Raw genomic sequence first — 26,432 nt, 5'->3', positions numbered from 1 at the left:
GAATAAAATCAATAGCAATATCCTTTTTTATTATCAACTTATGAAAATGTTTAAAGCCAGAGTCAATAAACTTAACAGGCAGTAATTAACAGCTTCAACTGATATATTTCTCTGACAACTATGAAGGAACGTTAACGAAAGTAGAACTTATGCATACAACGCGATGCTGTACAGTATGCTAATCTACAGCTGAAAGCCTATACGTTGGCAATTCAGCTTTGTTAGCTATTAATTAAAGGGTTTACCCATAGCGATTTTACTGCACATGGTAATCACCAAACGCAAGGCACTAACCATTATGCAATAAGTGCTCAAATGTGATACATAATTAATAGCTGATCGCTTAAAATTAATATCGAACTTTTCAAAAAATCACTATCACTTAATAGTAATGTTAATTATTTAAAGTCTGTATGAATAAATGTCCCACTTCCACTTTCATCGTTCTTGATAGTTTCAAACATACTAGAAATTGCAGGATTACTGTTGATTTGCTGCAGGAATTCATTTAATTGCAAAGATTTATCTATATAAATAAAAGCATTACAACTTAATTAAGCACTACTATTAATTTATTAACGGCAATTCTGTTGACAATTATAAATTTCGTTACCACTATCGGGTATCTTCATCAATGATGTCAACGCTCGAAGTGCGGATCTTTTCAATTCATTTTGCTTCTCGAACTCTTGTTTCACTGCTAAAGCCTTAACCTGAACCATAACTGTAGCTCTTAAAGGATCCAATATTTTATCGAAGCCTATATATGGTGCAAACATAGAATTTAAGACAATTTATTATCTACAGCGAAATTTTTAATGCAAATAAGGCATAAAATTTCTCAGATAGCCAAGTAATATCACAGCAAAAAAAGGAAAATCTATTCCAGATTATAGCGAATGTTAATCTAAATTCGCAACTTACGTTGGAGAACCGCATTCGGACACAGAGTTGCTAGTCTAATAAGCATGAGGTAGGTCAACATCTATATATTAAACCGACAAATATATTGCATGAACGGTCTGTACAACTTAAACCCAATCGATTCTGTACCACGAAATTAAGAAATTTTATAATAGCAAGTAATAACTTCATGAATACTGACTTTGATGTCATAGTGATCCTTCAGGCCTTCTTCAACGTAATTGAGGAATTGAAATATGTCTAATTTATCTAAGCAAGTATCCAGTAAGGTATACATACATTCGAAAGCGGCCTATGCAGCATCAATACAGATATAACATGAGTCAATCCGAATAAAAACTATTCCACTAAAGCACAATCATATACAAACAGTAGCGTACCTTTCGAATGTCTAAGCCGTCATCGACTGTATGCTTAAATGGACCCATCTCAACTTCACGAATCATATCTTTCTGCAATGTAAAAATAACCTTATCTAAGCATGACATGACCAAAAACAAAATACCCCAATGAAATGTAGGATTACCCTGATAATAGTTTTATCATATAAGCTTGGAAGAATGACATCCAACATATCTTTAATTAAAGAAGGTTTATTATGGGCCGCCGAATTTAGCGTTACAAGTGCCACTCGTCGGACATTCTAAAACATAATAGCAATTAGCTACCATATATATACAACGTCAACAGTATGCAATGACCTTTTCATTATAATTACCGGATCAGTGTCCTCAAGTGACTTTAAAAAATCTCCCATATATTGTTTAAGTTTCAAATCGACTTGATGATGCTATGAAGTAAAATTATCATACACGAACGGTCGTAGTTATTTAATGATATAAGCAAAGTCGCCGTAATCTATTCTACGGAAACATTGAAAAATTGAAATTATTACCTGCTCAGATATCGCGAATTTCACAGCATTTACCACGGTACAGCGAACGAAGGATGAATTAGACGCCAAATGATTCTAACATGAAATAACGGATATAAATAAGCAAGCATCTTTTAGATTTGATGAATAAAAATGCTTTTGAATAATCAAAGTAACCTACATGTAGATCTGGCAGTAAATTTTCTGGATCCAAAATGGTTAGTTTGCCCAAGCACTCCGCAACCATGTTTCGAATTCCTTCGCCGCCCGCTTTTTCACAACTTTGGAATAGTAAGTTCCTACAAGAGTAATTACTTATTAGGAATCTAGCCATAAATATCAGTTAAAAATAGGGTTATTGTATACCAAATAGTGGAAACATATGGAGCAAGTGATTGCACGGCTGCCGAATGTGAGGATTGACAAACGATAATCTGAAAGGTGATAAAATGCAATCGACATGCGAATCAGTTTAAAGTGTAATTTTTATATCAGTGAAAATATAAATTTTAGCGCTTGCCTCTTTCAAAGAGTGCAATAAAAGGTACTGCTTCTTAGATTCGCTTTCAATTTCCTTAAATATGAAAGGTAAATATTCCGCAAGATTACCAGCTGCAATGTTGCCTAAATAAGAAGGATTTAAATTTAACATGAATTCCAGATCTGTCATATCAAGTAAATTGACAAGGTAGTTACAATTCAATCCTTACCTAATGCAAAGGATGCGGCAGATTTAATTTCTTCAGATGACGACGAGAAAGCGGATGTTATTACTGATTTAAGATTTTGGAATGCACTCATGTTCCTAATCAGACACAACAGCAAAAATATTGAAGTAGTTTAACGCTATTAGTTGATTCAAATTTAAATACTTACACTACTCGTCCAATTTCGCCCAATGCAAGCAATGTAAACATTTTGACCGATACCGATGAAGAAGCGCTCTATGCGTCCAGTTCATTTTTTTATAAATTGCAAATTTAATGAATACAGAAGTTAACGAATAGAAAATTGCCCAACAAAATATATAATGATCGCACGCAATGCTATGGCTGATTCGTGCGGCTATGAATAGAGAGCTTACTTCAAGGTCTCGAATTAGTTGTTGAACAACAGTTGTACTTAGATCCGATGACTCCATAATGATGCCAGCAACACATTTGGCAACTGAGTAAAAAGCCTATAAAGAAAACATCAATGATGATGAAGGTATTCGTCATCAGAATCAATTACTTTCACATTCACCCGCTTACGATCTTAGAATTTACCTGCTTATGTATTGCTAACGAGCCTTGGCCTTGAGATTCAGGATAGTAAATTGGGTGTGTAAGCATCTACCGATCGTTAATTAATAGAGAATTATTCTAAAAGATGTCATCTTAAAGATATCAATCAATTACATCTGCATGCTTGTAGTTACTTGGAGAACTTCATTTGGGTTCATTTTAGGAATTTTATTTCTAATAGCTTGACAAATAAAGCCCAAAAGCGCATTCAAAGCACCGCCTACAAGATTAAATAACCATATATTCATCGCAACGACTCACTAGCTGCATAAGATCTCACATGAATTTCTAAATTATAATTTTACAGCACCTTGTAGTAACGGAGATTTCAGTAATACCAACACCTCCTTTAATATGATATCTCGATGCTATGTCGAATACATAAACTTAATGTTATTATAATCTTCAACCAAAGTAAAAAGAAAACTATATATTGAAGCAGTCACCTTCATGAATGAATTTGGATTAATTTGAATCAATGTAGAGATCAATTCTGACGTAAGCTGATAAATAAATAAACGCACTTTAGCATAAAGATGCAATTATGGTTTTCATTTCGATAATACTACGGTATTTCGCCTACTTGTGAGACATGCAAATCACTTTCGTTAATAAGCGATGGAATTTCACAAAAGACGTTATCACAAAGTTGGTCATTCATTAATCGCCCTACAATAAAAACAGACTAATGCCTTTTAAAAACAGCTCGAGATATTCGATAATGTTTGCACATTAGATTTTTGAAATAATCCTATAACTGACCAAATTTTTGGATCAGTATGTTGAGAGCCGTTAAGCTAGAAAGTTTGAGAGCTCTACTATTTTTTCTTAAAAACGATGATAGCAGCTGGATAGATTCAGGCTAAAAAATACATGAAAGACCAACCGTTAATTTAGTGAAGTACGATAACAAATTACTAACAATAGAATGCTATAATATAGTAAACAATAACATCAAAATGTAAAACATACTAATATCATCGTTAGATCAAGGTTGAGTGGCGAACTAAATGAACCAAAAATAAAGGCAAAATCAAACAAAGATAATTTATCGATAAAAAATTTATTTCTCCCTTTACTTAGCCATGGTCGTAAGAGCTTTCACTGTGCATAAGCGTGTGCTATCATTACGAAGTCTAGACACCAATATCGGTAAGCAACTTTTCAATTCGGACGGTAAGATATCCCCCATATTACTAATTAGGTGACCCCTATATATCAAATATCAGCATTATGATGCTATCCTTGTCCGATGATCCTTACTGATAAAATGATTCAATTATGACAAAAATTTCCGTAGTTTACAAACTTACATGCACGTTATTGCCCTTTCTTTCACTTCCTGATCAATATCTGTAGTCTCTAACCTAGCCACGGTAGATTTGTAGATATTTCGCGCATGTACGTCGTACCTAGCTAAACTTTGCTTATTACCATCTTTAGATAGAAAAAAATAGGCACTTTTATTATGTGGTAGTCAAAACAATATTAGCACATCGATCGATTTCTTTACAAAGCATATTCCATAAATCGTATTACTTAAGTATAATTACCCAGTGGTCTCATAATTTTTATTAAGTGCTGTAATACGAACAGGGCTTCGGAAATAACTTTATAAAACATATCCGATACTTTATCTATCACCAGCTTTTACCAAAAAGTAAGTAATATACCATTAATCATTTTATAATTAGTCATACGCTAGTAAGTATGCTAACGACTTTGGGATGAAACTTACCGGTACCAAAACATCGATGTGAGGATAAAAGACGTTGGCCTCGTGATGCGTTAGAACGCATTGAAGAAATAACAATGTATCTATCTTCATATTTGATGTTGATGACTTGTCACTAAATGAACATAAATTAGAGTTTTATCAGTAACTAATTTGAAAGACTTTGAACCCTCAATCAACCCAAGCCGTCAATATACCTTAAAGAATAAACTATGCCAGGCATTACTGAGGTCATATGATCGTTAAGGGCTCCATACAAAACTTGACAAACTTCTGACAATACGCTAAAGCAGCCCTGTCAATAATAAACAAAACAACAGAGAACGGAGAATACTTAATATAAAATGCCTTGTACTACATAAAATTTATGAATCTCACTTGTCTTGTTTTAACGCTTTTATCCTTAAGAATTTTACGGAGTGCCTTCACAATACTTGGAATTTGTCCTTGTAGCATGCTATTGGGACTGTGAAAAACATAAACCATCATTTGAGCGGTTCTACACTTTTACCAACTAAGACAATTTGCTATAGTATTATTTTAGTCAGCAAAGTCTATATTTCTAGTAATGAATTCCATTTGCAATTATCATTTAAATAAAAGATCATAATAGCGATATGCAACGTCTATAAAGTCACCTTTTATCATCTTTAACTAATCTACTACTCTGATTTGTGGTGACATTACTATAATAAAAAAAGAAAAAGGTGGCGATAGCATATATAAGTCCTAGATCATAAATACCTTACTGTCTCAAATATATTGAATTATGACAAAATATTTTGGTAAAAAAGAAATATTATAACAACTTGTATTTATACATCTGAGTATCTAAGTTTCACTCAATATCAACAGGTTTTAGCACTACTTCTGTATATTTACCCATCTTCATCCATAGCATCGGTTCTAGTTTCTACGGTAGCCAGAGTTCTTGTTTGTCGTAACAGAGTAACATAGGCAGAAAAGATGTCACTCTTAACATTTTCTTCTCGTTCTACAAATTTTTTAAAACATGTTAATAACTATTTGACTAAACTCTTCATAAAACGAATCGAGAGCGTAAACTGAAATAACGTTAACCTTTAAATCTAGATATAAGAGTTGGAGAAACATTTCGATAAAAATCGTACAACAATTCCGGTCGAGATCTGATTACTGCATTAATACATCTAGATGCTGCTCGTCGAACCTGAAAGAATACAACAACAGCTTTATTTTTATCCAATCAAAAACCGTAGATCGTAAAAAAAGATAGTTCCAATCAAAGAATTTAAAGTGACCACCAAACGCTATCGTTCAGTCGGTCAGAATGTGTATTCATGAAGCTTACCTTCCAACTGACATCATCGTCGTCACTGTAATCCCCTTCATCATCGCTAATTAAGAAAAGGAAAAAAATGATCTAGACTTTGACTGTTGATAATTTAAGATAAGGTGATTTGGTATAGCAACTACATAATGCTCTACAACAACAACACTTCAAGAGTACTGCATACTCATCATCATCGTCAGCGTCAGATTCGTCTTCCATATCCTCATCATCACTATCATAATTGTAATTAGGATCGTATTTCAGATACTCCAAGCAGATTTGGACAATCTATAATAAAGAGCAATTTGAAGCATCATAACGCATGTAGCCCCGCTGCTAAGCGCTAATTCTGATTAATACGTGTATATAGTACAGTATATTACAGACCCTCATAACATAAGGAGTAACTTCCTTCGGGCATCGTAGAACTAGCGACTCTAGAGCCTTGGTTAGAAACGTATTACGACAATGTTACCAATAGCATAAGCGATATCTAGCATGGTCATGAAATGATAGCAAAGATACCTGTAAGCAGTAATCCCTAAATTCGTCATCATCCTGTTGCATGGAAAAGGAAAATAGCAATGGCATGAGAGTATCAACATAATTTCCGATTCTATGGCCTGCCTGTCGACTTGTGAATTGGTTGAATAAAATTGAAAAGACCGCCGAAAAAATTAGTTCATTGAATGAAATAAAATTTAGGCGAAAATAGTGATGCCTACCTAATAGTAGCAATACATTGTACATAAGTTCTGGTGGTTGATAAAGAACGATTCTGATTCAGTTCACCAATTATGTATCGCATTAATTCAACAAACAAAGAATTGCTGTTACAGATCACCAGTTGTCCTATTGTACCAGTATCAAGAACGAAAAACAGTCATATCGTCATGCTTTAATACTAACACTAATACTATATACTTTTTCAAAGTTCGAAACTATGTCACTAAGTAGCTACAAATATAAATTAAGTCAAAATAATAGTAATCATTGGTGTAAAATACTTTACCTAATGCAATAGTTGCCCTTTTACGGACAGCTAGTCTAGAACTGGTCATTTGAGCTATTAAGCAATCTTGAACGTTGGAATGGTGATCGGCTAAAAGTCCTAAAACGTGTATAATTTTAATTTGAATTCAAATGGGTTTTTGTACAACCTAAAGACTAGATTTGCTGGTTAAAGTATGCATACCACCATATTTCTTTAAGATATCACTTAAGATATCTAGAGCTTCAAGTTGTACCGAAGGGTCTTGAGCCTGTATTCATACCAATATATAAAATTCGGTAAGAATTAAAATTAGCTTAAGATGTAGCAACAATACAGTAACTTATCCTAAATCTATTGATACAAAGAACACATTTATAATGATATAAGATTTTTACCCTTGGAATAACGGAAAGAAGGCGAGATACAATCAATTTGCAAAGGAGGACCGCTAACTGAGTTTGAGAAGCAATATCTGCTATGACTGTTTTTAAACCTGCATGCCATATAATTGTCGTCATTAGTACTAGTTGTTCCATTACAATTGCATTGATATCCGGAATATGATAATTTTAATATTTGTTGCCTTGATAAATATCTTAGTACTTATTTACTAGCTTACCAATGCTGGAGATATCACGCAATTGCTCTGAAGTTGACTTCATACCATCGCATAGGCTATTGGCAATTTGTTCGACATAATTCTCCTTTACTTTAGTCACAAGTAAACCCAGACTGCAATAGCAAATCAAAGAAGCTATTAAACAAAGAAACTTCTACTCCATGATGGAAATATTTACAATTTTGATTTAACTAATATATCTTTTAGTAAAATTTTAAACAATCTGTAACAGATTTTTTGTAATAGTCCCTACGTCACTAAGTTTAGAATTTAGCATGCTTCAAGTATAATGTACGATATAATTTGTACAATTTGCACAGTATGCAACCTTGTATGTGCGAGTGCACAACATCGCTACCATCTATTCCTGCTAAAGTACAGTATACAGTAGTATAAATCAACACATGTACACTGGGTGCCAGTATAGAGTATAGCTCATTATGGGTGATTTGCAAGTTAAGTATTAGAAAGTAGTCATTTCCTTTAAAATTTCTACCAACCATTTAACAGCTAGATTTTGAACTTCTCCATTTTTATCTTCAAGTAAACGCATGACAGTACTTACAACCTAATTATCCCATACAAAGGAAGAAATCATTTACAGAGCGTATATCTATGCTGTTTCATTTAACTTTAATCAGCAAGTCCAGTAGAATGCAATAAAAGTTTTTAGTTAATGATGAAACATGTTACAAGAAAAAGATGGCATATAGAAATGTGTATTGTTACCTTTTTTTCGCTTTCATCATCCAACTTGAAATATTCGTGTTGCAGTGCCGAAATTAAATCATTAGTAGCCATAAAACGATAATCTTTGTCGACAGAATTCATCTGCATTAGAGATTTCAGATTGCATGTAAGTATGAAGTTAATATAGTATTTCAACTAATATTGCGCTTAAAGTTCAAATTAAAACCTTTCCCTCTTCGATTCTACAATACATTACAATACACACTATAGTATCGTATAGTCGAGCGAGTATTCTACAGGCAAAGCTAAGTAACATGCTTCATGAAATTATCAAAACGAATGACCAATTACTGAATCGGTGTACAGTATATAGAAAACTAGTACCAACTGACAAGATGAACTCATATCGATATCATTTCCGTTTTAAGCACACAGGAATGCAAGGAAAAGAAAGAGAAGAATTTCGTTAGGTTATTCTACTGCTGGACACGGCGTATGTCATGTAACCGTCTATGTCGTCCATTATAAGTACCAATACGCGCCAGTAGGCTAAAGGATGAATCGTCTACAACAGCTCAATGATGTTTCAAAGTAAAGCTATAGGTTATCATCAAAGATTGCATTGACTAGTACTATCCCATTGCTATGATCTGGGTGTTGCTTGGTAGTCGATGATGAAGGACAACATCATTAATTGATTCATTGATTAATGCAACATCATCACAATCAGCAAGCTATACAAGCATGTTTGCCAACGGCGGTGAATGCAAGTCATGGAAACTACTGTTGAATTTCATCATTCAATAAAGCATCAATTCCTCATTGATTACCTTATCCAGTAAAGACTGGATTGTATACATAGAAAAAGCCATGGCGTAGTGTGATAATTTCCTCAGCTAATTCTTTCCACCTGATTTCTGATCGAAATGGTCTCCAAAATTGCAATTGCGCCGCGATCAATTCTGTTGGTCTACAATTACAAATATTGATTTGTACGTATGACAGTCGTGTACCAGAAGATCGGTACAGTACAGTATTGTAGACACTGCGCACTTGCGCAGTACAGTTTCGTACTGGACACAGTGAGTGGGGTCCTACAGTACCATACACTGTGATCTGCAGTACAGTACTGTAGTCCAGGACTGTAATACAGAAGCCTTCTCAGGCTCATGATGGAGATCAAATCCATAGATGCTACAGATTTCAGAAGAACTTTTCTTGAGCAAAAACAACAGAAAAGTCGGACAGACTAAGTCCCTGCGATGATAATAGTAGTATCTAGTAGTATCCACTCGTGCATGCAGTCGCTTAATGCATTTTAAAATGAAAGATTGCCATACAGTACGGCATCGTAGCACTGTTCTGATAGCAGCTCATATTACTACATTCATTTCGTGTAATCCCTGCTTGTACAGTCAAGATGATTCGCATGTCTCATGGCAGTGGCACGAGATATCGATTCATAATATAGTATAAAGTAATATAAAATAAAGTGTCAAAAGTACAACAACAATACGCGAAAGATCACCACCGATGGGTCCACGAATAAAATGTGAATAAAAGGGCAATACAGTACAGTATACAGGCACTGCCGTGGGTTTTATCCATGTTCATTAAAACATTTGCATCAAATGCTCATCCTATTTTACAGTAGAGCAGAGCAATGGACTGCTAAATCTCTTTCGTAAGCAAGAACTCAATCCCCAATTTTCATTTATACAGAGAAATTGCGATTCAGTAATCGCTATCCCTTGTCGGCTCGGCTCTTCTTTAGCAGCCATACTAAAATTTAGAGGTTGTCCAAATCACTGAAAATGTCCGCTTATAGTTTGCTTGATTTATTCTATAATTATACCAATCGCTATTGCTTACGTTGGGTTGTTTGATGCATCACATTGTGTAGTTTAAAACCAGAGTACAGTACTGCACTGTATAGTACAATATGGACTAGGAATGTGTACAGTGTACAGTGCACAGTAGTCGCTTTAGAATGTACAGTACATTATACTGTAGCAAACTGGACTCCAGCCCAGTACTCCTTCGCCTTCAACATTTCAACGTCTCCACTTGCCAGCCCGTCATAAACATGGAGCAAACTTCTTCTGAAGCTGCCGAAAACGCTATAAAATATGTAGCCAGTTTACTTAGAGTAAGGAAAGATATTGAATATTGATTCTCGACTCATATTGAAATAAGTTAATGTACTACATGAACTATCAATGTTGACAAGCTCTCAGCAATTACAGTAATGCTAAATTCAGTAGCACCCACTGAACACGAACCAGTACATTGATAGACCTATTTTATAACCTTGTTAAAACTAGAGGCCCGACGAGCTAGACTTGCTTGATCGTCATTTTAGGACTGCCTTAAGGAAAAAGGTTATTACTACTCTCTTTCATTAATTCGTTATATATCATAGAGTAAAGGTGAATTGTAATGATAGCGCATACACAAGATTCGACGTGGCTACAACGACTGCTGGAGCAATCCTTGTATACGTCCTTGTGCTCAAGTTTTACATATTCAATGCTTTTTATTATTAATGTCAAGAAATGGGCGTTGATTCTATATTTACAGACAACTTTGGAATCTAGATTAAAAGCTGCAGTGCAAACACAATTGGATGATGCCCAGCAAGGATTAGGCACTTTACAAAGGTTTGCAAATAGTAGCTTACCTAACTTTTAGCAGAGATCAACAATATCTAACAATTGTATTAACTGCCTTGTTTTCTTTTCAATCTTTTCGCCCTGCAAACACTGCGAATTTCTAAATTACTAAATTAGTACCGTCGATGATGTCCAATCCATTCGCGATAGGTATTCATCATTTTCCATACACGGAACAATTTCTCATACTTTCATTTCTTGCGGCGTTTATTGACATATCTTCGATGAAATAGTAGTACTCAAATGATTATAATTGCGCTATTTATCAGCTTTTTAGATATTGATAACTTATATGGCAAGTGCATAGCAGTTGACAGCAAATTAATCGATATCAAATTGATAACCAGCCAACATTTGCAGGTGAATGAACTTCCTTTTTAATATGGCAAGACTGAACTTACTATAATACTTTACTACATAAGCTAGCGACTTGGGACAGGATATAAATCATATCGATCTATCTTTGCTCCATAAAGTTCGATATTCCTAATATAAATCGATCTCAATGATAATATAAACACATGTATTGGATGGCATTGATCATACCGTATGTTAAATTTTAGTTATCGGCTGCCAAAGATCATCTCAATTATATTTTTGCATTGCCGGAAAGTATTGAAAGAACACAGGCGCTTATTAACGATGGCCGACTACTAGAAGCTCACAAGAGGTCTGCCCTTATAATATATAATTATTACAATATATTTTTAGAACGCAACTTCGTGCGTCATTCTAATATCATGAACTGATTATATGCATCTTTATATATATTTTCTACTGTACTTTGTTGGTCATGTTAACCTATAGACTAGTAGAACTTGAGAGAGCTAGAGATGAACTTCTGTTTGAAGTTCATAAGTTACCAGAGCATACCGAGCTAGATAAACAAGTAAGTGATTTCACAATTAAAGTTTCTACACAATTACCATTTTTGTAAGGGATAGTATTTAGAGATAACATTTTCATATTACATTTACTTCTCCTAATTAAAATTTAACAGATACTTGAAAGCAATCATGAATTCGATATTGTATTGTCTTATATTTCGAATAGATCATGCCAATTAAAACTTAATTTCTTTACGTAGGTAATAATGGATTATTTTTCTAAAATTGCTCCCTTATCGGTAAGAATATCCTATCCAAAATTTTTTATATTGTCATATCATTGAGTCGTGTAGAATATACTTATAATCGGTACTATTTATCAGACCAAACTGTCAAAACAACTATGGGTCGTTTTACAAAGAGCATTAAATATTGTAAGAACTGAATCTGCTCTTCTAGTAACAGCGTTACGCATTATTGAACGAGAAGAAAGGTAATAAATGATCATAATATTAGCATAATAACTTATAAACTAAAGATAGCATGTTTCAAATCGTTATTATTATATTATACAGTATGCAATTTCGTATATAATTAGTTACTTAAATTAATTTTTGCATTATGCAAAGTGAAAGTATCCCATAATATCAAATTAGATCTGACAGAAAAGCTGTTGAAAAGGAAAAGGATAGTGGATTCTGTCCTCCTGATAGACCAAAGTGTTATCGAAAGAAAGCTCTTGAAGTTTTAGAAAAATCCGTACGGGACAGGTCTATAAATATCTCTAAAATTTTACTATCTAGTTGCTACAGATCAAATAATTTCTTAAAATTGAAGTCTATATTTGCAATTGAAGGTTTGAATTTCATCAAGCTGAAATGAGGGAAGAAAATAGTACCTGGCTTATAAAATTTCTCGAACAAACAAGAAAATCTATGATCGAAGATCTTATCGTTGTTAAGGTAAATACAGTAATTAAGTTTATCGATAATGTCATCATGTAGAGCTTTTCTTCTTTGTAAATTTTATCGAAATTTTCATAACTTAATTGTACGGATTTCTCTAGAAATATTGCATTCCAGCTTTTCCAGCTTCATATAACATTCTTCAGTTATATGTTAAACTCTACCACAATGAGCTGTCATCAACGGTGACTTAACATCGACTTTTGATTTACTGCAATAATAGCTAAAAATTGCTGATTTTACATGTTGCCTTCAATAGCTAAATTCCTTATCTCATGAGCAATTAAAAGCCAATGATATTGCTAGCTTGCTGACATGGAGCAAAAAGTATAGGTAATACCAAACGCACGTCGACATCAATCTTACTTGTAATTTATTAGTGGCTGCACTGTTAATGGTGTATTTTACGTCATTTGTATTAGCGGAGCTGAATTCATGATGCACCCATCGTTAGAAATAGATGTGTCTCACCTTGGACCCTTGATAAATTCCATGGCAGAAGACGTCTTATTAAAGAAGTAAATCATAAAACAGTTTAATAGATTCTTAGGATATACATTTGCCATTAACTTTTAATCCTGTTTACTTTGCTTTATTATCATATAAGATATACTTCAACAATGCGAGCAAATATAAAGGAATGGATGTCAAATCTGTTAAAAGCAGATATGAAAGTTCGTTGAGAACACGTCTATTTGGATGCTACATTATTGTGATCGGATGGGTTACTGATCTTTGTGAAATATTTTTACTATCAGGACTGGACTAGTTCAAAGATGCCAATCTCTGATGCAGAAAACTGTTTACAAACAACATTACCGATCGATTTATATCAGATGTTAGACCAAAACGTTCGTAATGTAGTATCCAAAGAAAATAATATTAAGAGTCTCTCCATAGTATATCTACACCATCGTTTTAATTCTTCATTAAATTTATAATAGTTGTCTGTTGCCTCTGTTCCTGGACAAAATGTAAAGCTTAAGGTATAAAAATTGCATAAATTTATTGACTACACTTTGCTACAGACTACTAGAGGAAACCTAAGGGTTTCTTCTAGTAGTCCATACTTTGACCTGATTAGTTACAGTTCATTTTGATCAAAAAATAGGCTCTCCATGTATGCATGTTAGAATCCAGCACCTTTTTGTACGATTATCGAGGTAAATTGTACTATGATAGTGTTAGGTGCATCGTGATAATAACACAAGATTATGATTTTGGCTTCAGCTGCGGTAAATAATTACCGCGATAGGCATATGGAAGAAAGAACGGAACCACCAAACTATGTATATTATATGGTATGTTCATTTATACATTTACTGGCAGCATGATGGTAACTTAGCTAGTATACTAGTCGATGTATATATTATACAGTAGTTAGATGCCACCAACTAAGTAGAACCTTAAAATCTTCCAGATCTCTATCGTCAATAATTGTAACATCATTGATACTCTAAGCGATGGTTTACTGGTGAGATTTTCTATTCTTATATAATATTGCTAAGTTTTTTGTTCCACTGTACTATAAATTTTATTTCACACTACTGTATAATTTTAATGAAATCTTATCATAGGAAAGAGTGAATGATGAATTTGGTAAGGGTTGGCATTCAAGCGATACTGAGACGCTTAAGCTTTTCGATACCAATAAGGACTTACTTTTTAGACTCTCACTCTTAACGTAAGAATGCATGTTTTAGTTATGTATTTGAAAATACTATTTAGGCGACCAGTGTAAATTATGCTTATAATGTAGAAACTTATTGTATACCATGATATCATGACTTTAGAATCGATTATTTGATTGATGAAGTTTTTTACGATCTGGAGAGCCATTTTAACGGGTTGTTAACAAGAAAATGGTAAGTCTTCTTATTGGTTGATTTCTGTTCCATATGGGATCTTTACTGCGAAAGTAATAACTGCGGATTTCATTAGGTTAACTTCATCAACGGCAATGGATACAATCATAGTAACAATTGAAGATTATGGTGCCGATTTTAAATATCTACGAAAAATGTAGTTAAAGTCTTTCAGAGACAACAAATTTTTCTTCAGTATTTTTATGCTTCTATTAAATATCAATGTAAAAATAACGTTTACTTTCGAAATAAATTGTGAATATGAACTAGGTATTATAATCAATTAATGGCAAGAATGGTGAAAAGGCTGATAAAAGAATACGTCACTGCAATTGTTCACAAGTTTGTGCTTAGCAGTACAAGACAAAATGAGTCATTTAACCTAAACTGCGATACTTAAATGATGCTGTGATATATCGACAAAAATTTTTTTAATAGTTTTTCATATTTTAATTTATAAAGGAGAATAGTGTTTAAGCAGTATGATGAAAGAAGGCAAGGTGCGGAAAAAATTGGAAAGGAAGCAAATGATATCGAGCGATTATTTACGAAATCTTTATCCGATTCGAATGTATGGTTTGCAATTATTCTTAAAATTGTAATACACTATTATATAGTGTCTAATAGTAAAAATTTATTTAAATGGAGGATTCATATACAGTATAAGTATACTAATGAGTATAGCATGATAAAATATTGTCGACAGTTAAGCTAGTTTCCGTTTCTAATTTTGGAAATATATAGGATTTTTGTTGGAAGGTGTTACATTCCCTTGCCGATGTTATTAAACTAAAGGATACTACAATGCTATGCCTAGAAATTAGGGTAAATTATATAATTGCTGAGATTTTAATACCGACAACCTGAGTTATAAACAATGGTAGAATTTGAATATAATCTCATAAGCGTATGGGTATAGTAGTACTAGTTGGCTTCGCGCTTGGACTCTACTTATTTATGTGCTACTAATTTCTACTTTTTAGGGATTAGTAATGTCCTTTCCTGACATTAGAACTGAACATATCCAAGCATTGTTAGCACTCCGTGGTGATCTAAAAAATAGTGATATCAAACAGGTTAGGCAAAACAGTATGCTTGAAGTCATTTTTCTGTTCGACCATTTAGCCGTAATCCTAATGTTTATTTTAATTTGTTTACTACTCACAACATAGATTATCCAAGATTCCGACCTTGACAGTCGCGGTTCTACTAATACAGGAGAGACTGGAATCTTTAAAGATATAGTAGTGCCAAGTTTATCGTTATTTGGCAAATAAATGAACTTAATCCCATCCACATTCAGTAACACCGTATTTGATTAATATGTTCTAGACACAAGATACCCTCCTCCAGATTACATATTTGATGGAGATTACTACAATTTTTATTGACTATCAAATAATCATGTACATTATATTCATTTAACCGTTTTACAAGTTGATTTATATAACCGCTGTACATATGCCACAGGTTTGCTTATTAAATAAATGTGCACAGTTATTACAAAAAAATAGTATTAAGTTTCATTCAAAATGATAACTTCTGGAACAAGAAATTTTAGTACAAAATATCTAAAACGATTGAGAATATAGCAACAAGAACAACTTATTCCAAATATAGATTCTGAAGTTACATGGATACTGCAGGATACTTTAAGCCGATGATACAATCCTGAATTTTTTATCATTTTTACTTCCTAGCAATATCATTCAATTGTTGGTCTTTATAGAGAAATATCTTACATAGATGTTTAGCTATTAACAACATACAACATACGTACATCCTATAGTATATAACAAACTTCAGAGCAATTAAAAGCAATGCATGTTATCTAATATAGTCCAGCAGAGTGTACGACGTATAATACTCGTATATGAAAATTTATTGATGGTATTCTGTCATTAATACCTTATTATTGAGCAAGTTCTTCAAGCCGCTAAGCGCAATATCAGTGCATCCTGTATGAATACCGCATCTTTTCACTATACTTATAACTACGTAAAGGTCAGCCTAAGTGCTTATAATTATTTACTGCATATTTAGCCGAGAACTACATAATAATATTTACCAAGTATTTCAATTTCAATTTAAATACTTTAATTCTCAATAATCGCTAACATACCTTTCCATTAACTAAAATAGAAGCGCTTAAAACAACTATCTACTTTTCGAAGTTAGTAATGTAATATTCGCATAATAATAATTATTTTGTCATTGTCTATAGTCTTCTGCCATTGATATCATATTTGTATTTGGTAGCTGCTACCTTGGCATTATGCTTCCTGATAAGCTTAATCAGATCAGGGTCATTTTCAATGGTTACCGATCTCCTTGGTTTCGTAGAAATACTTTTGGAAGGCTTATCAGTAGACTAGATGATAAGAAGCAAGAATAGCAGTTAAACATGTGGTACAGTATGACTGGCAGAATAGATACGTAAACATAAATTTTATTTACTGATCGAGTATAAGATATTTTAAATACGGCATTAATGTGTAAATTATTGAGTTTAGCATATTTCTTCTAACCTTAGATATACTCGTTTTCTTTATTGAGGATCTTAAATCGGCATTTTTAACATTTCCTTTAGTGCTAACGCATTTTGATCTCAAGGCCATTGTAGGTACAGATGCTTTTTCACAATTAGACATTCGCACGCTAGAAAGGGGTGACGATTTACAGGTAGAAAAGATGTTAAAGCGTGTAGATCGACGAGATTCCTTTTTATAAATGCTAGCTTGTTTAGCTGTTAAAGGAGAATTGCCTTGAGTATCGCTTTTTTTGAAAGTAAGACTCGGCTTGACTACTCTAGCTGGCGGTGAATTCGTGGAGGAGGCATCGATTTCTAAAGAATTCAATTTCTTTGCTAAGAAAGGTGATCGACGTGGTGTAGTAGAATCCGACAGCACAGGATGAACTGGCTTTTCCATGTTATCGGTGGTAGTTACGTGATCTTGCTGTTGAAGTAACTTGTCGGTAAGTATAGAATTAGATTTTAACGTTGCTGCTTGACAACTTTGTTCAGATGCTATTTCTGTCAACAGTCGTTGATTTTTTTCCATTCTATTTGTGACAGTAAATCTATTCATTTTCTGTTTTTGCTTTAAAACTAATCGACTTATTGGACTGTGGCAATAAATACTGCGCCGCTTCCCCTTTTTGCTCTTGTTGTTTTTGCTTTCTGGTGATTGAGGCTTTTCGTGTGATGGATGTGCTATAGAAAACCATTCGGAAGTGTCCCTGATATCGTGCAGTAAAATACGTGTAAATAAAGGCAATAGAATAATAGACAAATTCTAAACTGTTATATCTGCTAACAGTAAGTTATAACCAATCTGTATGGTAGTTTATCGCAGGTAGTAATATTACAATACAGGAAGCATATCAGATATACAAGATCAGTTAGTGATATACATACAACAAGTATAAGAAGTTCAGAAGGTAATGCTGTACCAATGTCATACTTTACGTATTCTACTTTATATTTTCACCTTGTTGGTGACTCAGCAACCTGTTGTAACCTTTATCATTACAAGAGACTTACAAATCATCTTCCTCCTTCCAATCATTAAGATCAGCCCACTGAGGAGCATCAAACTCGTAATCATATTCCATCTTAGATGGAAAAGATGGTGAGTGATGGGACATTGATGTTGCGTCCAGTGCTTAATAAGTCTATCTAGTCAATAATCAGCTTGTCATACAAAATGGCCAACGTCTATGACTTGTGCAGTTTTTTCGTATGCTGTAGCACGTCTGGTGCTGTTGATGATTTACATGCCAATATCGAAATGAATCAACATCAAAGTCGATGAAAATAAACTTATGATGACAACTTGGCTAGCAGCGTTTTTAAAATTCAGCACGAATAACAATCTTGATTTCAAAATTAATCAATCTTCAATCTTTTAGGCATCTATGCTGCAACTTTGCCGCCGATGCCAAGAATGCTATAGTCTATTTCCCCTCAACAAGAATTAGTTTTGCAGCTTCTTCCTTTTGCCTAAAATGGAGATGCAGCGGTTGATTTCAAATTTGGCCAGACGATATTGTACAGTACCACGGTACAGTACTGGAAATGCAGAGTACAGCGTACTGTACACTGTACAGTACTGATAACTACTCAGTACTGTACAGTACTGTACATGAGGGTACAGTGTACAATGCAGAGGTCTACAATACGCTGTACTGTACACTGTAGCCCGTAGTCAGTGCAGTACAGTGTACAGTGTACAGTACGTAGACTATTACCAGTGTTATGTACTGTACGCTGTCGAACAGAAAATCCGAGGAGAAATGACGGATAATGGACTGTTCCATACAGTAGCTAATGGGCAGGATATTTTATTTCGATGATCTTGCATTAACTCAGCCAGTGTATCCAGCCATATTGAATTATGACGTTGGGACTTCGTCACTCTATTGCTGTACGACGCGACTTCACTCAACGCTAACCCTTTGCCAACATGTCGATGATTTCGAAATCAAAGAAAGCTTTTCTCAGTGCACCAGCACCTTTAGGTTATGTTCCTGGTCTTGGAAGAGGGTAAATCATTTTATTGTTAACATCGACTATACAGCAACTAGTCAATGATAAATTTATAACTTCATTTGACGATACGATATAATATCGCAAAGCGGTTTCATAGACTTGCTTGATCCAACCTAACCATAGTGCACTGCCATAACATTGCAAAAAGATTCTGGCTGAAAATGATATTACAAAACTGATTAGATGGAATCATATAGAGTTAACTGTTAAAATATTTATCTTCTAGCTGTATATCCTGATAGTAGGACGCCAGTTTCTTATAAAATTCTTGTATAATGGATTCGTTCAGCTATTCATTAAATTGCATGATGTTAGCAATCTTGGTTTCATGTTGTCAACGTGACTGGATGGATTGTAAATAATTATGATGTGCAATACTGTACATATGTAGGATACTATACGTACTCGTATCTGTAGTAAAATGTTAAATGTATCTACTAGATTGCCGTCGGAAAATAACAATAAATGCAGATGATACTGCCAAGAATTTTTGATATTCTAGATGCAGTACAGTATACTCTCAAACTGCAGTATATGGAAATTATAATGGAACTGCTTGTGCAACGTTCGTGTGCTTGCCGCATTAACATGAATGGCTGTAGTAATGTACAATATTTTTGACAATAGATACTGCAATACTTACCTTACTTTATATTTGTCTATTATGTATACCTGATTAGATTTTTAATAATCAATTATAAGATCCGAAACCCATTGTAGTCCTTTGCTTAGACCTTATACCTAATACGTACTCCTCAGAAATTCGACTGCAAGTATTTACCGTCATCGAAATGGACTATATTAACTTATCATATTTCATTACTTTACTAGTGCTACAGGCTTTACCACCCGTTCTGATATTGGTCCTGCCCGTGATGCATCTGACATCAGGTAAGCCTCTGCTTATGATTATTTATATGGTAATTTTGCTGGCTACCTCTATTTGATGCCATGAGATTTTACCGTACGCTATAAAAATAATATATCTACTATAAACCTGGAAAGTAACAACTACAGCGATTCTCATGGATTATACAATTTACATCTGGACGTTATACTTGTATGCCATATAGAAGTTCTCATCTTTCATGATTGTTGCATGATCATTCGAACTGATGTGCACCCAAGTATTATTAGCTATGAGCTCAAGATTGTACACATAGTAATACTATATTACAAGCTTTTATTCCCAATTCTATCTATACTTAGTGACGAACGCCACCCTAAGCCACCTCGTAAACGAGGAGATGATGACGATGAAGAAGAGGAAGAAGATCTAAATGATACCAACTATGATGAGGTTAAAAAATTTACCTATATATTAAGAAAGCCATAGCAATGCTAAATATCACGTCAAATGTGATCGCAGGCTGCAATATCATTTATGATATCGCTATTACGTATAAATAATGAATCTCTCAATCGCGAGATATCTTATTCTGTACCACTATCGCAAAAAAACAGAATATACTTCAGTTGTAATCACCGTTTCGAGCGACGGCGTAAGTGAATGACATAATTTTTTACATTGTTCACGAATAGTTCTCTGGATACGGTGGCAGTCTATTCTCGAAAGGACCTTATGATAAAGATGATGAAGAAGCTGATGCTGCCTACGATGAAATTGATAAACGTATGGATGATAGAAGAAGAGACAGAAGGTCAGTTTAAGAAAATTTGTGCTTTCATTTTTAATAAACCTTACTTGTATATAGTTTTCTATAGTCTTAAATTATTATACGAAATCCAAATGGTGTTTTTTATATCTGATCTTAGGGAAAAGAGATTTAAAGAAGAGATTGAAAAATATCGTCAAGAGAGACCAAAAATTCAGCAGCAGTTTTCTGATTTAAGGGTATATAAACTGACTTATCATCTCAGCGATTATACTATGATATTTTTATGGTAGAAAGCCACTTGCTAGTTGATCAGTTATATCTTCAATAGCAGTTTTATCGCCAACAGTTAAATGTCATCGACGTCAAACTCTATACAGTATGCAGTATACATTATATACTTTTATATTTTCTTTTACGACAATTGACTCAGAGTAGTAAATTAGCAGAGTGCAATCCTATGATGAGCTAAGCCCGTTAGTATAACGAATTTTGCTTTTAGTACATATAATAAATTAATGATATCACGTACTTATATTTGTTAGCGTGAATTAGCGAGCGTATCGGAAGATGCTTGGAGAAGTATCCCAGAAGTTGGTGATATTCGTAACAAGAAGCAGCGTAACCCCAGAACTGAAAAATTTACTCCTGTTCCTGACTCAGTTCTTAGTAAAGGACTAAGTAATAGTGGATCCGTTAACACCCTCGATCGGCGACAGCAGGTAGCTATCCATTGATTTGTTAATACACATCCAGATACATATCTTTTTTGTAGCTATGAGATACGTGTCAAACCGCAAACATGATTTCGTGACGTATCTGTAACATCCTGTTAAAAGCAATTAGGCGGATTTCAAACGCCATATCCCGGCTCTTTGACTGGGTTTAATACGCCTTCTTCGAGTGAGCTTGATCTGATAAGAATCGGTCAGGCCAGAAGTACTTTAGTAGGTGTGAAACTTGATCAGGTATCTGACTCCGTAGAAGGGCAAACTGTGGTGGATCCAAAAGGATACTTAACAGATTTGCAAAGTAGCACTTCCTTTGCTAACGCAGACATTGGGTAAACATTTGAAAAATTCATCAACTATCTATCAGCTTAGAGTTGCTGTATTTAATTTTACATTTTTGGTCAATGTATCTAGTGATATCAAGAAGGCGCGCTTACTTTTGAATTCTGTAATTACAACAAATCCAAATCACGGACCAGGTACATTAATTAATATACACGTATTATATATATTTTAATTAATTGCATAAAAAGTGCTATCTTCTAATAGCCGTTCTTTTCACTCCAGGATGGATTGCATCTGCTAGGTTGGAAGAAGTAACTGGACGCATGCAGAAAGCTCGTAACATCATTACTAAAGGCTGCGAAACATGCCCAAAAAGTGAAGATGTTTGGCTTGAAGCTATTCGATTACAGGTACTGGACCACTATAGTGGTAAATGGCTACTAAGTATTAACCGTTCTTGATATTCGGTATAGATACTTGAAAATGAAAATAAGATTTACCCTCAAATTAATTTCAAATTCAATAAATCTCTATCCACAGCCAAAGGAAACTAGTCTATCGATAGTCTCTCAAGCCATCCGCAACATGCCTAATTCCGTTAAGCTGTGGATTAAGGCGGCTGAACTTGAGGAAGAAACTATATCAAAGAAAAGAGTATTCAGAAAAGGTGACAATAAGCACAATATTTGTCTTTAGGTCCAAACAATAATTATTGTACTATTTTCAGCCCTGGAACAAATTCCAAACTCTGTACGTTTATGGAAAGAAGCAGTAGAATTAGAGGACCCAGAAGATGCTCGAATTATGCTTAGTCGAGCTGTAGAATGTTGTCCGCATAGTGTTGATGTTAGTAAAAAATATTGATTCTGCCTACTATATGTGCTGCATTTAGAATTTAATATAAGCGTATGTAGTTCTTAAAGTTTCTTACACCTTATCTGTTGCAGCTATGGTTAGCCTTGGCAAGATTAGAAAATTACGACAATGCTAGGAGGGTATGTATTTTTTTGCATAGATTGCTATAATTATATTTACGGAATATTTCTATTTACTGCAGGATTGTATGTAATTTATATCAGGTACTCAATAAAGCTAGAGAAAGCATACCTACTGATAGACAGATTTGGATTACTGCCGCAAAGTTAGAAGAGGCGAATAATAATATCGCAATGGTTGATAAAATTATAGAGCGAGGTAAAATAGTAGTGTAGAAAGCTGTTATTCGTTATCGTAATAAACAGTGAATAATTAGATATTCCTGAAACTTTGCAAAAATCTATATGAAACTAGTTTGCAACTGTTTTGTTATTAAAGTTTGCCACTGTAATGATATATATGTGCATTAATTTTATCACTGACGGTAATAATAAATCGCAATCTTTTTGCTAAATTTTCCTGCCGTTAGCTATCGCATCCTTGAAAGCTAACATGGTAGAAATTAACAGAGACCACTGGATACTAGACGCAGAAGAAGCAGAAAGAAGCGGAAGTATTTATACTTGTCAAGCAATAATGTAAGCAAGCAATGTTTTTAGTACTATTTTTGTCGTCTTTAAAGTATCAAATTAACGATGATCTCTTCACTAGAAAAAATGTCATTGGAGTTGGAATCGAAGAAGAAGACTTAAAAGATACCTGGATGGAAGATGCCGAAAGTGTAAGCTAGGACAAGTTCATAATTTTAAGCCATTATAATATATCATTCTTAACTGATCCCGATACCTATTATTTATTTTTCGTAGTGCATAGCTCATAATGCCTACGCTTGTGCTCGTGCGATCTATGCTCATTCGTTGACAGTATTTCCGAATAAAAAAGGCATTTGGCTAAGAGCCGCTTATCTAGAGAAGAACCATGGCACTAAGTAAGAATTAAAAATATTTAGGTAAATGTCTAAGATACCTTTAACACGTTTATTGTTCATCAGGGAATCCTTGGAAGAATTACTTCAGAAAGCTGTGGCCCACTGTCCGAAAGCTGAAGTTCTTTGGTTAATGGGTGCAAAATCTAAATGGCTCTCTGTAATTTCAAAATTTTTATGGAGTAATGCTAATAAGTTTTTCAGCTATATTAATAATAACATTATCAAATTATGACTCTTTATTGCAAGGGTGATATTCAATCAGCCAGGCAAATTTTGGCCTTAGCTTTCCAAGCTAATCCTAACAGCGAAGAAATTTGGTTAGCAGCTGTTAAACTTGAAAGTGAAAATAATGAAGATGAACGTGCAAGGTTGGTAATATTGACCTTATTAGTGAATTGAACATATACATAAGTATGGGTGGATAAAAAGTTTTAATAAGAATGCAATGATAGCAGTGATTTACAAAAGAAACTTACTCCATGTTATCTAGGATCTTGCTACAGAAAGCGAGATCTACTGCTCCAACTGCTAGAGTCTTCATGAAATCTGCCAATTTAGAGTGGTGCCTAAAAAATCTAGATGGGGTGAGACGATTTTATATTATCAGCTATAACATCAATTTCATGATTCTGGTCAAAGAATTATATACTAAAAATTTTAAATTGCAATATATAGGCTCTAATGCTACTTAAGGAAGGCATTGAACATTATCCAACGTTTGCTAAGGTAATAAATTCGAATGCTGGAATCGTGTTTGTATAAGCTAGAAAGTCATGATAATCATTATTTACTCAATAACATGTTGGAATGTAACAATACTCTGCATAAATATTCTTACCAAACTCATTCAAATGCTATCGTTGTTCCTTCTAGTTTTACATGATGACCGGCCAGATTTATGAACAAATTGGTAACATTGATAAAGCGCGTGAATCATATAGTGATGGGGTATGATTTGACTGTTATTTTATTTAAGTCGGTCTAGACGTTGACCTATCATGAGAGCAAAGTATTTATTTACTGCAAATAATATGAACTTCGAAGATTTCGTTTGATTCATATATAATACCCTTAGTATTGTATTAACATTACGCCATGTAAATTAGGTTAAGAAATGTCCTAAATCTGTTTCGCTATGGCTACTAAGTTCGGGTCTTGAATTAACAAAAGGTTGGTAAAGTAAGGAAGATTTTATACATTTTAGTCATCTGACTATATAATTTTGTTCTATTTATTTTGATCAGGAGAAGTAACGAAGGCAAGATCGATGTTAGAACGTGGTCGAAGTAGAAACCCTAAATGCCCCGAATTATGGTAACTCTAGTTACTTATCTTTTGCTTTTTAAGCCTACATAGGATTACTAAAATTGCAAATTTCTGCAATAACTAGGTTGCAGGCAATAAGAGTTGAAAATGAGCATGGAAACAAGCCGATGGGTAAATCATTAATGGCGAAAGGTAAGTACAATCGCGTTCGAATGAATTCACGTCAGTTCAAAAGAATTCTATGTAGTAAAGTGATTGTTTTGCTAATTTATCACACTACGGCTTCATTCAGCATTGCAAGAGAACCCCGATTCAGGTATCCTCTGGGCAGAAGCGATCTTCATGGAAACTAGACCTGTCAGAAGAACGAAGAGTCTAGATGCTATGAAGCGCTGCGAACACGATGCACACGTACTGGTGGCAGTAGCAAGGTATTCTTTCTATGAAATATTCTGCTAAATATGTAGCTTTAGCCCGTACTTAATGTTGATTAATTACATCACTTCCTGTATCATAAGACTAAAATTTTTTGATGAATGTGTTTTAAGATTATTTTGGAGTGAATCAAAAGTGACTAAAGCTCGCGAATGGTTCCATAGGTAAACTTTTATTTTGTATCCATGGTTTCAGCATGCAAAGCAATGTGCTAATTATATTTCATATGCAGAGCCGTAAAAATTGATCCTGATAATGGCGATGCATGGGCTTATTTATACAAACTTGAATTACAGTATGGAACAGAGGTATAATAAATTAAATTAAATTTGTCTATTTCGTCGCTGTAGATATGATTGCTTTGCCTTATAGACTAAATTGACGAAAGCTAACGTAATATAAACGAAGTAAACTAAAGACTATTATCATTTTTCTCTCTAATCCGACTACTTGAATTTCAAGGCACTCCAACAATCAGTGTCCAAAAAATGCGTTACTGCTGAGCCCCATCATGGCGAATATTGGTGTAAAATTTCTAAACGAAAAGAAAATTGGCGGAAAAAGACTGATGAATTGTTACCATTGGTTGCTGCAACCTTATTAGCGGTAGTCTAAGAAAAAGGCAATTGAAATGAGTCCGTACCTTTACTTGTAATTATAATACTGTATCAAATATTTAATATTTCATTACGTATATATATACGTACGTAGTTAAGTTACAAGATACAGTACCTATCTACTGTATAGTTAAGTATGTGGCATTAAAATTATCATTAGTATCTAGCGTACACTGGTGTTTATATTTAGTGTCGTTGTTAAGGTTTGTGCTCTATCAATTTGTTTCTCATCCATTAGCTACTAATTATCAATATTGACTTATTTCATCATGGCAGTTAGCGTATCGTATTAATGATATCAAG

The 26,432-nt window shown here is 33.9% G+C and overlaps 3 protein-coding genes across 3 annotated transcripts; 1 reads left to right on the top strand and 2 right to left on the bottom strand.

Annotated features, from left to right (window-relative positions):
* Positions 1 to 398: 398 nt before the first annotated feature.
* On the bottom strand, positions 399 to 11,557 carry TRIADDRAFT_51005 (uncharacterized protein; the record flags this gene model as incomplete). The annotated part of the gene is made up of 41 exons (XM_002117050.1): positions 399 to 526; positions 614 to 760; positions 925 to 985; positions 1,106 to 1,216; positions 1,305 to 1,376; positions 1,451 to 1,567; positions 1,643 to 1,714; positions 1,820 to 1,894; positions 1,980 to 2,097; positions 2,179 to 2,232; positions 2,347 to 2,422; positions 2,509 to 2,603; positions 2,675 to 2,742; positions 2,883 to 2,978; positions 3,067 to 3,132; positions 3,219 to 3,304; positions 3,390 to 3,445; positions 3,583 to 3,587; positions 3,668 to 3,753; positions 3,847 to 3,946; positions 4,057 to 4,090; positions 4,164 to 4,295; positions 4,398 to 4,521; positions 4,638 to 4,731; positions 4,823 to 4,934; positions 5,017 to 5,114; positions 5,198 to 5,285; positions 5,702 to 5,813; positions 5,900 to 6,008; positions 6,150 to 6,195; positions 6,316 to 6,419; positions 6,519 to 6,575; positions 6,657 to 6,765; positions 6,857 to 6,983; positions 7,144 to 7,242; positions 7,327 to 7,393; positions 7,521 to 7,618; positions 7,745 to 7,857; positions 8,245 to 8,312; positions 8,474 to 8,575; positions 11,516 to 11,557. 41 exons carry the CDS (start codon positions 11,555 to 11,557, stop codon positions 399 to 401), a joined length of 3,624 nt encoding a protein of 1,207 aa, XP_002117086.1.
* A 5,424-nt stretch (positions 11,558 to 16,981) lies between these two features.
* TRIADDRAFT_61167 (uncharacterized protein) lies at positions 16,982 to 18,378 on the bottom strand (the record flags this gene model as incomplete). Its single annotated transcript, XM_002117049.1, has 3 exons — positions 16,982 to 17,134; positions 17,292 to 18,003; positions 18,308 to 18,378. The coding sequence occupies 3 exons, from the start codon at positions 18,376 to 18,378 to the stop codon at positions 16,982 to 16,984; spliced, it is 936 nt and encodes a 311-aa protein (XP_002117085.1).
* An 851-nt stretch (positions 18,379 to 19,229) lies between these two features.
* Positions 19,230 to 26,127, top strand: TRIADDRAFT_51004 (uncharacterized protein; the record flags this gene model as incomplete). The annotated part of the gene is made up of 28 exons (XM_002117127.1): positions 19,230 to 19,309; positions 20,147 to 20,206; positions 20,525 to 20,615; positions 20,858 to 20,976; positions 21,092 to 21,170; positions 21,477 to 21,653; positions 21,771 to 21,994; positions 22,077 to 22,141; positions 22,230 to 22,357; positions 22,488 to 22,614; positions 22,675 to 22,793; positions 22,895 to 22,942; positions 23,027 to 23,141; positions 23,353 to 23,461; positions 23,535 to 23,604; positions 23,690 to 23,811; positions 23,875 to 23,968; positions 24,058 to 24,179; positions 24,302 to 24,395; positions 24,487 to 24,537; positions 24,685 to 24,759; positions 24,918 to 24,981; positions 25,056 to 25,125; positions 25,202 to 25,269; positions 25,370 to 25,508; positions 25,626 to 25,676; positions 25,745 to 25,820; positions 25,975 to 26,127. 28 exons carry the CDS (start codon positions 19,230 to 19,232, stop codon positions 26,125 to 26,127), a joined length of 2,790 nt encoding a protein of 929 aa, XP_002117163.1.
* Between the last annotated feature and the right edge of the window lie 305 nt (positions 26,128 to 26,432).

Source organism: Trichoplax adhaerens, genomic scaffold (genome assembly GCF_000150275.1).
Source record: "Trichoplax adhaerens TRIADscaffold_21 genomic scaffold, whole genome shotgun sequence".
Classification (NCBI taxonomy): Eukaryota; Metazoa; Placozoa; class Uniplacotomia; order Trichoplacea; family Trichoplacidae; genus Trichoplax; species Trichoplax adhaerens.
The sequence above is the reverse complement of the archived record's forward strand: the minus strand, read 5'-3'. Positions and strand labels throughout refer to the sequence as shown.